This window comes from Dendrobates tinctorius, unplaced genomic scaffold (genome assembly GCF_039654945.1).
Source record: "Dendrobates tinctorius isolate UK_male_01 unplaced genomic scaffold, ASM3965494v1 ptg000116l, whole genome shotgun sequence".
NCBI lineage: Eukaryota > Metazoa > Chordata > Amphibia > Anura > Dendrobatidae > Dendrobates > Dendrobates tinctorius.
The window spans coordinates 3,919,212-3,934,692 of NW_027361784.1; the positions used below are offsets into that span (position 1 = coordinate 3,919,212).

General features: G+C 42.2%; 1 protein-coding gene across 50 annotated transcripts in view; it reads left to right on the forward strand.

The window, feature by feature from the left end:
- RIMS2 (regulating synaptic membrane exocytosis 2) overlaps positions 1–15,481 on the forward strand; it is a 657,506-nt gene that overhangs the window by 375,390 nt on the left and 266,635 nt on the right. For 29 of the 50 annotated variants that reach the window (XM_073590110.1, XM_073590159.1, XM_073590111.1 and 26 more), the window contains one exon: positions 9,173–9,381. In XM_073590110.1, coding sequence (XP_073446211.1) covers positions 9,173–9,381 — 209 coding nt within the window. Of the gene's footprint in view, positions 1–8,945; positions 9,011–9,172; positions 9,382–15,481 lie in introns of all 50 variants that reach the window. The other 21 variants (XM_073590125.1, XM_073590127.1, XM_073590129.1 and 18 more) reach the window with 1 other exon arrangement.

Consider the following 15,481-nt stretch of genomic DNA (forward strand, 5'->3'; position numbering starts at 1 on the left):
GTGAGAGACCATAACTGTTGTGGAGGGCCAAACCAGTAGAATGAAATTAATTATGCTGAATATTAATATTAACATAGTAATTACAATTGTAATTATTTTATATTTATATTATTACTTAATATTGAGCAGAATTAAGTATATGGGCATCCCCTATATTCAGCATGAGCCTCCACTCAGCTTCCCTATATACTGCATGAGCCTTCACAGCTTCTCTATATATACTGCATGATCCCTCACAGCCTCCCTATATACAGCATGATCCCACACACATGCTCCCTATATACAGCATGATTCCACACACAGCCTCCCTATATACAGCATGATCCCACACACAGCCTCCCTATATACAGCATGATCCCACACACAGCCTCCCTATATACAGCATGATCCCACACACAGCCTCCCTATATACAGCATGATCCCACACACATGCTCCCTATATACAGCATGATCCCACACACATGCTCCCTATATACAGCATGATCCCACACACAGCCTCCCTATATACAGCATTATCCCACACACAGCCTCCCTATATACAGCATGATCCCACACACAGCCTCCCTATATACAGCATGATCCCACACACAGCCTCCCTATATACAGCATGATCCCACACACAGCCTCCCTATATACAGCATGAGCCCCACACAGCCTCCCTATATACAGCATGATCCCACACACAGCCTCCCTATATATAGCATGATCCCACACACAGCCTCCCTATATACAGCATGATCCCACACACAGCCTCCCTATATACAGCATGATCCCACACACATGCTCCCTATATACAGCATGATCCCACACACATGCTCCCTATATACAGCATGATCCCACACACAGCCTCCCTATATACAGCATGATCCCACACACAGCCTCCCTATATACAGCATGATCCCACACACAGCCTCCCTATATACAGCATGATCCCACACACAGCCTCCCTATATACAGCATGATCCCACACACATGCTCCCTAAATACGGCATGAGCCCCACACAGCCTCCCTATATACAGCATGAGCCCCCAAACAATCTCCCTATATATAGTATGTGCCTCATACAGCCCTATACACAGTATGAGCCCACACATAGGCTCTGTCTCTCTGTGTATAGATATATATACTAGCTGAAGAGCCCGGCGCTGCCCGGGCATATAAACCACAACCACACAAGAGAGACGATCATAAAGTCCAAGAATGATAAAAAAAATATCAAATTTTATTGAGTTAATTCATCAGAATAGCAGCAAGTGTAAGGTAGCATACACCAAAACTTCTGTGTGCAGTACAAAAAACACACCGAACAAACGGGACGCAGATGTGTGGTCTCAAAAATACTAAAGGTATCTAGCATTGTAATATATAGGAGATGGCAAAGACACCCCCACTTATATTACTGTATTATATTTCTAGATTCCCTCAAAAATATTAGCAGGCTTGCACTGGTTAGATCACCAATATAGCAATCATTGTGGCGTTAGTATAACCCACAATAGAGCCCAATGGCTCGCAGTACATACCTAATGATGATCACCAGGCCGCTGAGGAGATGATGACCGGAGGGAATGGAGACACTCACAGAGCTGCGTCACCCCGATGCGCGTTTCGGCGAGCCTTCGTCAGGGGCTATAATAATACAGTAATATAAGTGGGGGTGTCTTTGCCATCTCCTATATATTACAGTGCTAGATAACTTTAGTATTTTTCACATCTGCGTCCCGTTTGTTTGGTGTGTTTTTTGTACTGCACATAGCACTTTGGTGTATACTACTTTACACTTGCTGCTATTCTGATGAATTAACTCAATAAAATTTGATATATTTTTTATCATTCTTGGACTTTATGATCGTCTTTCTTGTGTGGTTGTGGTTTATATGCTATATTGCGATCAGTCCACATATTTGTCCATTATTTTGGGTATCAAATTTTGTTTAAATGCAAATTGCACATTTTCTGTTAGTACAATAAACCTCATTTGAATCCAGAAATATAACTGAGTCCATCAGTTATTAGATATATGAACCTGAAATAGCTGTTGCAAAAACCAAAATTGTTATAAAGAAAAAAGGTTAACATTAATAGGGGTGCCCAAACTTTTACATATGACTGTATATATATGTGTATATATATATGTATATATATATAATCGAGTGCGTACCACCTCACAGCCCTGTATATACAGCATGAGCCCCCACACAGACTCCCTTTGTACAGCATGAGCTCACACACAGCCTCCAATATACAGCATGATCCCCTACATAGACCCTTATATACAGTATGATCCCCCACATAGCCCACAATACACAGCATGAGCCCCCACATAGCCTCCAATATACATGTGAACATCCCATACACATATGAAAAAAAAAAAAAAAATATCAAAATATATTCAAAGATATTGGAGGCTAGATGTTCCCCTTACGGCACAAGTAATTGTATTTCACCAGCTTAGATCCCCAGAGGAGGTACAGCCGTCAGTGCCACTGTGCCAAATTAGTTCATGTAATCTTAATGGTGGCTTTACGGTATATCTTCAATCAGTGGTTAGTGCCAAAGATATAGAAGCCATCATATTACAATTTAAACAATTGCTTTACAATTCAAATTTTTGTTGACCAACTTGATACAGAGAGACATTAGATGAAAGTAAATTATTTAAAAAGCGGGAACATTTTGTAAAAATCCACTACACCAGAGAAGAGATACAACATTAAAGATGTTGTCCATTACTTTATCATTGCTGACCTATCCATAGGATAGGTCATCAATGTCTGACCGGTCAGGGCCCGACACCCGGCACCCCCTCCGCCGATCATTAAGTCCTCCTATTTCTGTACCCTGAATGGTACTATACAGAAATTTGGTGGAAAAAGTTTTGGTATCGTTAGGCTGGAGACCTAAACAGGGCTATGGTAATGGACTGCTATTTAAATTTCATGGTGGCATTGGGAGATGTGTTTGACGATTCTTCTTCATGATTTCCAAGTGCAAGAAAGGAGCTCCTAATGAATTTTATCATCTGAAATGATGTATTCCAGCAATCCTTATATATGCTCATCTAATTTTATGTGATGTGATCAGATGACTAAGCCTCCAGTTCCTGTAATTTGTGCCATGTGCAAGTTTCTTTGACATTCCAATACTTTGTAAACTGTAACAAGCATTTTTTTTTGTTTTGCTTGTATATTACGTTCATACTAGAGTTGAGCGACTTTGGTCGGATCGGGTTTCGTGAAACCCGAATGAAACAAAATTTGAGTCGGATGAAACTGGTCCGACTAGGGCAAAAAAAGTCAGAGTTTCGTCCGAAACCCGAACCCATTGCAAGTCAATGGGAAATAAAAGTCGGCATTGAGTGGATGACATTCATCCACTCAATGCCGACTTTTATTCCCCATTGACTTGCATTGGGGTCGGGTTTCGGACGAAACTCTGACTTTTTTTGCCCTAGTCGGACCAGTTTCATCCGACTCAATTTTTGTTTCATTCGGGTTTCACGAAACCCGATCCGACCAAAGTCGCTCAACTCTAGTTCACACTATTAAACGCCAAAGAAAAAAAAAGTGGCCATAAAATGTTGATGGAATAAAATGCCTCTGCAGAGATGTTGTCACGGGGTAGCTGCAACAGTGTGGAGCCAAAAGACCGCATCGTCTGATTGCTCCTACTCCGGCGCTGATAAGAAGCGCTTCTCCTTCATTTTAATGGTGTTTATTCCTTCTGACAGAACAAGGGTTAATTGGCCATGTTGGAAATCCCTGTGCTCACAGCTGAGCTCAGTCAGCCACTCTTTTCCCCTTTATAATCTGGGCTCTGATGCTAATCCTTGTCAGAGCTAGCATTCACTGCATTGCTTCAGGACGGAGAGGTGTTCATTTGAGGAGAGTTGGAGGAGTTATCTTTGACTGTTGCTTAGTTTGTATGTGTGGTCATTCCCTATCCTTCTGTATTTTAGTTTATTCCCCTACCTCCACGCCCCAGTGCGTTCCCCTGTTATATGTGAGTGAATATTTTGCATACCTTAAGTTTTCTGTTAACCCTTGTTTGTGTTGCTTTGTCTGTTGGGTTGTTGTACTACGGAGCACAGTAGCGCCCCTCTTCCCTGAATGGGGGAAGAGAAAGATGGAGGTCAGACTCAGGGGATAAGGCAAGGGCGGAGGCCCCAGCATCTTAACATTCAGAAGTATCCCGGGGAATAGGGACAGAGGAGGAGCTCCTGGTCCCGCGTCACCTGACAGCTGTTTCATGACAGACGTTGTGGATGTGTGCTGCTCATTTGTTCTTTCTGACGTACTGATAGGATTCTCCTACTGTCTAAGGATGCCATAAGGCACACAGGGTGAGTGTATTTAGCCCGCGATGCCGGGTGGGCCCCCCGATCGTGACGCCGAGTGGGCCCCCCAAACCCCGGCCCCTGCCTGGCATCCCAGTTTCAATTGTATCGGCATCCTAGATGTTGATATAGTTGAAAGCAATGATGAAAGTGAGAGACATCAGCTGATTCTCCCTCAGCCATTGTTCTCCCTCTACATCTGACATCTTAACACAGGGGGCCTGATGACGTCACTACAACGCGCCCACTGTGCCGAGCAGTGAAGAGCTTCAGAACGCTCACTGCTGAGATCGGAGCAGCGATATGGAGGAATATGTGGAGCTATTATACTAAGAACAGCTAAAGGAAAAAACGATCCAACATCCCAAATGTTAATGTAATATACCAAAACTTTATTTGAACAAGATCAGCTAAAGGAATAGGGGGGAAGAAGTAAAAACATGCACGCATGCAAAGATTAGGCGCACGTTCTGGGATCACACACTAATATTAACCTGTGTTAATGCAGACACAAAATCTATGTGAACACACAGACACTGTCAATATACAATTATTGCAACATTCCATGTGGCCTAGATCAATATCCGTATCATGTAAGTAAAGGTACCATAATATAAGTGATACTGCAATGTGTCCCAAAATTACCTTAATCAATGTAGCCAGATGGGACAGTGGGATCCCTGAGTGACCGCGCGCCCACCCCGATGCGTGTTTCAGACGGAGCCTTCTTCAATATTATACTGTATAAATGACTGTGTGTGGCTATTATGCTGTATGGAATGCAAGGCAGTGTCCATTACAATGTATGGAGGACTATGTGGGGCCATTATACTGTATGGAAGTCAATGCAGGGCCCATTATACTGTATGGAAGTCAATGCAGGGCCCATTATACTGTATGGAAGACTGTGGGACCATTATACTATGTGGAGAACTATGTGGTGCCCATTATATTAAATGGAGGACTATGTGGGACCCATTATACTATATGAAGGACTATGTGGGACCCATTATACTGTATGGAAGGCATTGCAGGGCCCATTATAATGTATGGAGGACTCTGCGGAGTCATTATACTGTATGGAGGACTATGTGGGGATATTATACTGTATGGAAGGCAATACAGGGCCCATTTTACCGTATAGAAGGCTATGTGAGACCATTGTACTGTATGGATGACTATGTGGGACCCCTTATACTGCATGGAGGACTATGTAGGGCCCATTATATTGTTTGAAAGGCAATGAAGGGTGCATTATTATTTATGGAGGACTATATGGGGCCTTTATTCTGTATGGATGACTATGTGGGGCCCATTATACTGTATGGAGGACTATGTGATAACATGCTGTATCTGTGACGATGTGCGCCCATTATGCTGTATAGAGGACTATGTAGGCCATTATACTGTATGGAGGACTATATGGGGCCATTATACTGTATGGAACGCAATGCAGGGCCCATTATTATTTATGGAGGACTATATGGGGCCTTTATTCTGTATGGATGACTATGTGGGGCCCATTATACTGTATGGAGGACTATGTGATGACATGCTGTATCTATGACGATGTGCGCCCATTATGCTGTATAGAGGACTATGTAGGCCATTATACTGTATGGAGGACTATATGGGGCCATTATGGTGTGTGGAAGGCAATGTAGGGCCCATTATACTGTATAGAGCACTATGTGGGCCCATTATACTCAATGGAGGTCTGTGTGGGGGGCTGATTATACTGTGTGGAGGGCTGTATGGGGATCAAAGTTGGAGAATAATACTGTGTTGGAGTTTCCATACTAGTTTGCAGGGGGTTGAGGTTCGGTACAGTAGGGTCATCATACCGTGCGTGTGGAGGGTACTGTTGAGCAATTCACTGTGAGGGTATCTTACTGTTTTTGGTGGGAACTTTTGTTTTGTTAGCATCATACTTTATTTTTTAAGGTTGTTATCCTTTGTTATTATTTATATTAGGACAGTGGGCCATATGCTTTTACAGCTCTTACATGACATATTGTATTATTCCAGTATTTGTTACTCTGTATTTATTTTATTGCAAAATCTATTAATTAAAATGTATTTTATTCGTGGGACAACCCCTTTAAGTTTGTTTTCACATGAATAGATTCCTCGTTATATTTGATAAGTAAAACCGTCCTCAATTATATATGTTTTTTTTAACAAATATTAAAATTGGCCTGCAACTTTGCAAAGTTTTTAATTTTGGCCCTTCGTGTATTTGAGTGTAATCCAACAAAACATCGGATTGCACTCGGACCAAGGTTAATCTATGGGGCTAACTCGGGTATGCTGCAATTTCTTTCCTTGGACCGACTTGTCCGAGGGAAAAAATTAGACATGTGCCTATCGGATGGCAGTCGGCCATAAAAGGCAATTATTCCTTAGAAAACATCAGACTACACTCGGATTCTGAATGCAATCCGATTTTCACCGGCCGACACAATGGAGAAGATGCTCCATATAGTTGCAATTCATGGTAATTTCTTGATTATAATTGTGGCAAGTTCTGAATATCTAGTTATAATTGTTAGAAAGCACCTTCAGTGCGCATCCGATATAGCTATGTGAAAAGAGGACTGTGGTCCATGATAAAGCCCCTCCCAGCATGTTTCACCAGTTTCATTTGCTTCATCAGGGGCCATGGAGCAAATGACAGTGAGGACACCAGATCTAAAACGTTTACATGGAATCGGTAAACATGATTTCACCTAAAACTTTGTGTGCATGTAGTTCTTTCAAGGTCCAGCAATACCTTTACATGACCATTCCTCCGATGCTGGGAAATGTGCATTGATATGTAAATGACCATGGTAGACATGAATCCTCTGTCACTCCAGCTCTATTTTCAGCCCAGCACTTCCACCTAGTGGGCGGAGCTGGGGTGTGACCCCATAGCTCATGACGAGCTGTGGTGTACCTTATGCCAGAAGTCTTACTCCAGTTACTGAATGGAGTAATATTTATGGAGAGTCACATGCCACCTTAGAGATACACCTGATTCATTATGAATCTGGTGCACCGTCATGAATGCCAGCGTGAACAACATCGGTCTTGATGAACCAGGGCGTTAGTATCATTAAATGTCAATGGTGCATGCGCAATATGTGCAAAGAAAAAAATAAAATGATTGCTCTGCAATGAATAAAAGCATCTCTTTTATTGTATGGTTTTCTGTGTTTGGATTAATATCAATTGTCTGTTTTATGCATTTTTAAACTTTTTTAAAACAATTTTTTTGTAAGATATTGGAGACCATTAACAGCGGCAATACAGATTTTTTTTTCTAGTAGGCACCTGAATGACCTGAATGTTCAGTATTCTCAGCGTTTATTATGGAGTGTTGTGAGCATGCTCTGTCTTATCTGCATAGGTCACTACGCTGCGAGAGAGAGGAGGAACTGAGCTTTCTTATCGAGTGTTGTGAGCATGCTCTGTCACATCTGCAGAGGTCACTGTGCTGCGAGAGAGAGGAGGAGCTGAACTTTCTTATGGAGTGTTGTGAGCATGCTCTGTCACATCTGCAGAGGTCACTGTGCTGCGAGAGAGAGGAGGAGCTGAACTTTCTTATGGAGTGTTGTGAGCATGCTCTGTCACATCTGCAGAGGTCAATGTGCTGCGAGAGAGAGGAGGAGCTGAACTTTCTTATGGAGTGTTGTGAGCATGCTCTGTCACATCCTCAGAGCTCACTGCGCTGTGAGAGGGAGGAGGAGCTGAGCTTTCTTATGGAGTGTTGTGAGCATGCTCTGTCACATCTGCAGAACTCACTGCACTGTGAGAGGGAGGAGGAGCTGAGCTTTCTTATGTAGTGTTGTGAGCATGCTCTGTCACATCTGCAGAGGTCACTGTGCTGCGAGAGAGAGGAGGAGCTGAGCTTTCTTATGGAGTGTTGTGAGCATGCTCTGTCACATCTGCAGAGGTCAATGTGCTGCGAGAGAGAGGAGGAGCTGAACTTTCTTATGGAGTGTTGTGAGCATGCTCTGTCACATCTGCAGAGGTCAATGTGCTGCGAGAGAGAGGAGGAGCTGAACTTTCTTATGGAGTGTTGTGAGCATGCTCTGTCACATCCTCAGAGCTCACTGCGCTGTGAGAGGGAGGAGGAGCTGAACTTTCTTATGGAGTGTTGTGAGCATGCTCTGTCACATCTGCAGAGGTCACTGCGCTGTGAGAGGGAGGAGGAGCTGAACTTTCTTATGGAGTGTTGTGAGCATGCTCTGTCACATCTGCAGAGGTAACTGCGCTGGGAGAGGGAGGAGGAGCTGAGCTTTCCCATTCATCTGCTGTCTAGGGTGTGATCCTGTATGAGTTGACTAATTTGTATTTTTTTTTTATATTCAGATTATTGTTAATGCTGTAAAATATTGTGCTAATTAATCTATATGATATGTTTTTGGTCCTCTAATGTATTTATCATAATTAGCCTTGCTCAGAGGGTATTGTGGCAATAATAAATCAATGCACACCTCCAAAAAAAAACAAAAACAAGCGAGCGTAACACAGGACAGAATGATAAGTGAACTGTCATGTTATGCCTTTGATCTTTCCTCATTTTTCCTTTACCGCTCTGTCTTCTCTGTCTGATCCTCACAGGTGACATGGAGTATTGGATGGAGCACACATCATGGCACAGCAGCGAGGCATCCCCAATGTCTTTGGTGAGACATGTGGGGTCCTAACATTCAGTTTCCTTCACCATCCACACCTCCCTTTGTTTTTTTTTTTCTTTGCTTTATTTATTTATTTTTTTTATACCTATGCATGTTTTTTTTTTTCCTTTATTTTATATATATATCCTTTTTTTTATCCCACACTTGTAGGGGACAGTCAAAGGGGAAAAAGAAAAACTAGTGAGCAGGCAGTTTTGTCGGATTCTAACCACTTGTCTGAAAGACAAAAGAAAATGGTGTGCTTTGGAGCCCACTCTTTGGAAGAGGATTTGGAATGGTCAGAGCCTCAGATAAAAGACTCTGGGGTAGATACGTGTAGTAGCACCACCCTTAACGAGGAGCATAGCCATAGTGAGAAGGTACTGACATTGTGGAAGCCTGCATTTGGATCTGCTCATTTGGTCTTCGTTTGCTCTCTGTCACTCATTTAATTAAAAACATTTTTTACAACCAGACAGGGGGCTTATTCGAAGACTGCAGTATGATGTCGCAGCCATCTGCCAACATCGAGCCACTCTGCACATTTTTGGCCTTAGCTGGCAGCCCCGAGAGCTGCATCTGCTGTCTTTGAATGAGCTCTGGACTGTTTTTCTAGACACTGTAGTATTTCTTAAGGTGCAGAAAAGAAAAACAAAACAAAAAAATATATATATGTTAAAAAACAAAAAAAAAAACGTATCACTTAAAAAGTAGAAAGAATGCAAAAACAAACAACAAAAACAACACATTCTTGTATTGCCAATGTTGGCTATGCAAGAATGAGAATTGTCAGGCTCAGAGAAAATTATCCTTTTCATCTCACTGCATAATTCTAGAATGTGATATCTTCTCCATTCAGCAAACTTTATTAAGGATGCAGTTGATTTGGCTGATTTTTAGCGTTAAACCCACATTACTAACCATTTCAAGTCAATATATATATATTAAAAAAAAACGAAAAACATAAAAATTGGGTCTGTTTGTACAGAAAAGTTGTTTTTCTTTTTTCCCTTTCACTTTCATGTCATGTCCGTCCTTTTCATTCGTTGTCATAGTGTTTTTTTTTGTTTTTGTTTTTTTTGTGTGTGGTTTGATTTGTAGCGTGTTTTGGTCTCCGTTCAGTTTCTTTGTTTTGCTCTTTTTTTTTTAGCGTGTCGGGAGCCGTGACGTTCGTGTTTTGTCTTCTTAATGTTGCTCTTCCTCTCTTTCTGTTATGTGGAATCTGCATGGAGCATGACCTTTATGAAGTCTTAAGATAATGAAGCAGCTGTGATTACACAAAATATATGTACCCCGTCAATCAGCCCCTTCAATGGTATTCCGACAGTGGACTCAGTAAGAAGCAACGTTTTCTGGCCAACTTTGAAAAAGAAAATTAGAAGAATCTGTAAGAATAAAACAAGATAAAAATGAACATACAATTTATATTCCACTCCCAAAAATACCATCTATTAATATTGATTAGGTGTGAATTATTTTTGTATAATAATGTTAGATATACAGTAAGATCTAAAACCTATCAGAAATAGCTCACGGTCTAATGACAGATGGATGTTGAGGGAGATAGCTCTTTGAAATCGAATGTCCAAGCCTCTTGTCCACCTGGGAGATAAGTTGTCCAAAGGTTCTTTCTCCCTTCTCCCCATTAGTGCTCCGCGAAGTTAGGAGTAAGCCTCCGGTCAAACAAATCCTGTGTATAAGCCCCTTTAGATCTTATGCACATGTCAGAGATCCTACATGGATCTCTTTTTGCGCTGAAATGTGGAACCATTGGGGAAACAATGTGCTGCCATACTGTACACGATCTGGTGCCGTATGTATGTATTCTCTAGTGGCACTGCTGTCAGTGGAGAAAATACAGGTGCTTCTCACAAAATTAGAATATCATCAAAAAGTTAGTTTATTTCAGTTCTTCAATATAAAAAGTGAAACTCATTATATGGAGTCATTACACACAGAGTGATCTATTTCACGTGTGTAGTTCTGTTAATGTTGGTGATTATGACTTACAGCCAATGAAAACCCAGAAGTCATTATCTCAGTAAATTAGAATACTTTATAACACCAGCTTGAAAAAAATGATTTTAAAATCTGAAATGTTGGCCTACTGAGATGTATGCTCAGTAAATGCACTCAATACTTGGTCGGGGCTCCTTCTGCATAAGTTACTGCATCAATGTGGCGTGGCATGGAGGCGATCAGCCTGTGGCACTGCTGAGGGGTTATGGAATCCCAGGTTGCTTTGATAGCAGCCTTCAGCTCGTCTGCATTGTTGGGTCTGGTGTCTCTCATCTTCCTCTTGACAATCCCCCTTAGACTCCCTATGGGGTTAAGGTCAGGCGAAACATCGAATCAAGCACAGTGATACTGTTGTTTTTAAGGTCTCGGTACTTTTGGCAGTGTGGACAGGTGCCGAATTCTGCTGGAGAATGAAATTTCCTTCTCCTAAAAGCTTATCGGCAGAGGGAAGCATGAAGTGCTCTAAAATTTCCTGGTAGACGGCTGCGCTGACTTTGGTCTTGATAAAACACAGTGGACCTACACCAGCAGATGACATGGCTCCCCAAACCATCACTGATTGTGGAAACTTCACACTAGACCTCCAGCAGCTTGGATTGTGGCCTCTCCACTCTTCCTCCAGACTCTGGGACCTTGATTTCCAAATGAAATGCAAAATTTACTTTCATCTGAAAACAACACCTTGGACCACTGAGCATCAGTCCTGTTCTTTTTCTCCTTGGCCGAGGTAAGACGCTTCTGGCATTGTCTTTTGGTCGTGAGTGGCTTGACACAAGAAATGTGACACTTGTAGCCCATGTCCTGGATACATCTGTGTGTGGTGGCTCTTGGAGCAATGACTCCAGCAGCAGTCCACTCCTTGTCAATCTCCCCAAAATTTTTGAATGGCATCTTCTTAACAATCCTTTCAAGGCTGCGGTTATCCCGATTGCTTGTGCACCTTTTTCTACCACACTCTTTCCTTCCACTCAACTTTCCATTAATATGCTTGGATACAGCACTCTGTAAACAGCCAGCTTCTTTAGCAGGGACCTTTTGTTGCTTATCCTCCTTGTGGAGTGTGTCAATGACTGCCTTCTGGACATCTGTCAGGTCAGCAGTCTTCCCCATGATTGTGGAGCTACTGAAACAGACTAAGGGACCTTTATAAACTCGTAGGAAGCCTTTGCAGGTGTTTTTTGTTAATTATTCTAATTTACTGAGATAATGACTTTTGGGTTTTCATTGGCTGTAAGCCATAATCATCAACACTAACAGAAATGAACACGTGAAATAGATCACTCTGTGTGTAATGATATTCTAATTTTGTGAGAAGCACCTGTATCTATACATATTGCTCTTGATGAAGTGTACCACCAGGTGTCTTCTGATATCCTTTGTGTGCCTCTGTTGAAGACCTGGGACACATGGTGGTAACGGTGAAAGTTCTATGACCCCCTAATGCGATCATGCCTAAATGTATGGCGCCAGTTGAGATCTTCAGTCTAGAAAATCGAGAATTCTAAAGAAAAGAGGAATAAGACTTTGTAGGAAATATGAGGGTACTGTTGGGGTAGATGTTCTACCCATAGTCTGCGATAGTCAGCTATGTACAGTAAAGATTTGATGTGGTTCTTCTTGAGGTAGGACAAATAGGAAATATCAGAATGTCTGTCTGGTCTACTCTTGCACGACATGTGTTAGAAGGACCTTCTCAATATCAGATGGACTCACCAGTTTTTAGGTTCCTATTTGGCATTAGGGAATGAAATGTTGGTCTGATAGCTCATATTGTGAAAACTCGTGTTGTAAAGAGGACCGTTAATAAGAGGTTCTTACCGATCCTAGTCGGGGGTCACCAGGTAAGTTAATATTACCAATAAGTTGTTGGTTATCACTGAATCCTTAAAAATCCTTTTGGGTAAATTTCTCCTTTCATTGTTATGGATGGATAGATAAATAGGTAATTCCTTCTTGCATTGATCCACTAGAAGTTTTCCCCATATCTGGTGATGTTGCATTTTTTCCTACTGGCACAAAGCAATGTCCTTATGTCTATGTGTGGAACATGTTAATTATGAGACCTGCTGAGAACCTTGTGGTCGATCCACTGGCAGGACTGAGAGCGGTTTCCCCTGACCATGCTTGTGACCTGACAGATGGTGGGCTGTGCAGAACACAGATATTTAATACAGATTTAATACATTCCGTATGTATTTCCAGTGTCACGAGAAATATCCTGTACGGTCTCGTTATTCATATTAGGGTTTTGCAAATTATTGCAAGATAAGCAGAAAGGAAAAGTCCTGCTCCAATGGAGCGCAGGGAATAATAGACTCCACTTTTGGGGGCAGGTAGATACATTTCCGTGCAAGTTTTAGACACCTGATCCATGCGTTCAGGAAATTTCACTTTATGTAGGGAAAGCAATAAACCATCTTCAGGTCTTCAGGTGGTTTATCACAAGTTTCAAACCACCATGATCATTCTTAGTTATTGCATGGTCACCATTTGCAATTCCCTGTATGTACACATGTCTGATATAAAGGAATCTGGCAGCAGAATATAATGAGTACAGTATGAGGTAGGGCCAGAGACCCTGATTCCAGTAATGTGTCACTTACTGGGCTGCTTGATGCAGTTTGAATAAAATAAGTGGTTTATCAGCAGGAGATTATCACTAGAGGACTAGTTTTCTCATGTCATGTAGTCCTCCTGCTCTGGGTAACCCGTCCCCACCACTTATTGGCAGCTCTCTGCCTATGAACAGTGTAAACAGAATGCTGTCAATCAGTGGTGTGGGCGGGGTTATACACAGCTCAGCAGTCGGAGAACTGCTAGATCTGCATCGGTGATTTTATCAAAAGTACAGCAAGCAGCCCAGTAAGTGACACATTGCTGGAATCCGGGTCTCTGCCCCTGCCTCATGCTATTCTCAGATTGCATAGCAAAAACCTGCTGATGGATTCTCTTTAAGGGTATCAAATGATCACAAGTCAATATATAAAATCAAGAAAGCCTCCCTATTTAATAAAGAGACTCTCCAGTCACCTCCTCTAGTGGGTTTCCTCTCGATAGCAAACACTTAAGTTCACAAAGTGCTCGGATGCTTCTGATGAATTACAGAATTTAGGATTACAAAGACAAGGGATATGTTCCCCTATAGGGAAGCTTAATTTCCGTGTGGTGCACCCCACATATTGTAATGTACATTTAGTGCAAATAATAGCATAGTCCATATGGCGTTGGGTATCTGCGTTTTTTAATTGTAATTCCCAAGTGGTGTATGTATATTTATTGCAGTAGTTGTTCATTACAGCGTGTGGGTTGAACCTCATATAAAGTAAGAGTACACATTTGGGAACATATCTTTGGCGTTTGAAATCCTAATTTATCAGGAGCCCCTAATTACTGGATACCCTCCAGTGTTTTGCCATTGTGTGAGATCAAGACACTAAAGAGTAATTATTATTATGTAGAATGTGCTTAAAGGGAACTTGTCATGTGAAAAATCGTTATAAACCTGCGGATACGGCATTAATCTACAGGTTAATGGCGTTCTGAATCTGGCCTGGGCAGGCACTTAGAGCCCTTCTGCTGGGAGGAAATGAACTTTATTCCTCCCGGTAGCGGTCAGGTTTCAGTCACCGCTCTGTGTATCTGCACCTCCGGCACTGACTGACAACAGCTCAACCTTAGGGCTGGATGTCAGTCAATGGCAGGGGCGCAGTTACACAGAGCGGTGACTGAATCCATACCGGTGCCGCCTCCATGACTGAACACCAAACACTGCCAGGAGGAGTTATGTTCATTTCCTCCCAGCAGCAAGGGACTGTAAGTGCCGGCACTGGGCAGGTTCAGATTAACCCCATATCTCCAGGTTAATAGCATTTTTTCTTGTGATAGGTTCACTTTAAGAGCCTGGCATGTCTAAGGAAGCTCTGGCATCTATGCCATGACTAACGACCATCATGGTGGCCTCTTCAGTTTGCCTGTTACCTCTAACTTGATGAAATAAACTGAACTCTCTGGGATGCACTGAGCGGCTGTGTTTGGTTTGAACAGTCATTTTGTGCTGACAGACTCTCTTTAATGCATAAATTACAATCATTCTGGCACTTTGCACTGTCTAAATAGGATGACCTAGAACAAGTCTGTGCAGTAAGCAGAGGCAGTGTATATTACAGCACTAGAGCTTCCCATCCACACTGGAGATGAGCGGGATGCTTCAGAGCTTCACAGATGTTGCTTATTTCAATGGAGGAGGCTGTTTGCAAGCGTGGTCACCGCTCTGAAGCAGTAGTTTCCTGTCAATATGCCATAAATTTCTCCAGATAAGAAAAACCCTTTAAATATTTTTTCCATGACTTAGCTTTGATGGCCATAGATCAGTGATCAATGTATGCGTACCCCACTGATCCACAGAATGAGGTGGAGGCTATTCCGACTGGAGTGTTGGAGGACAGACTCCGTGTCCCACTC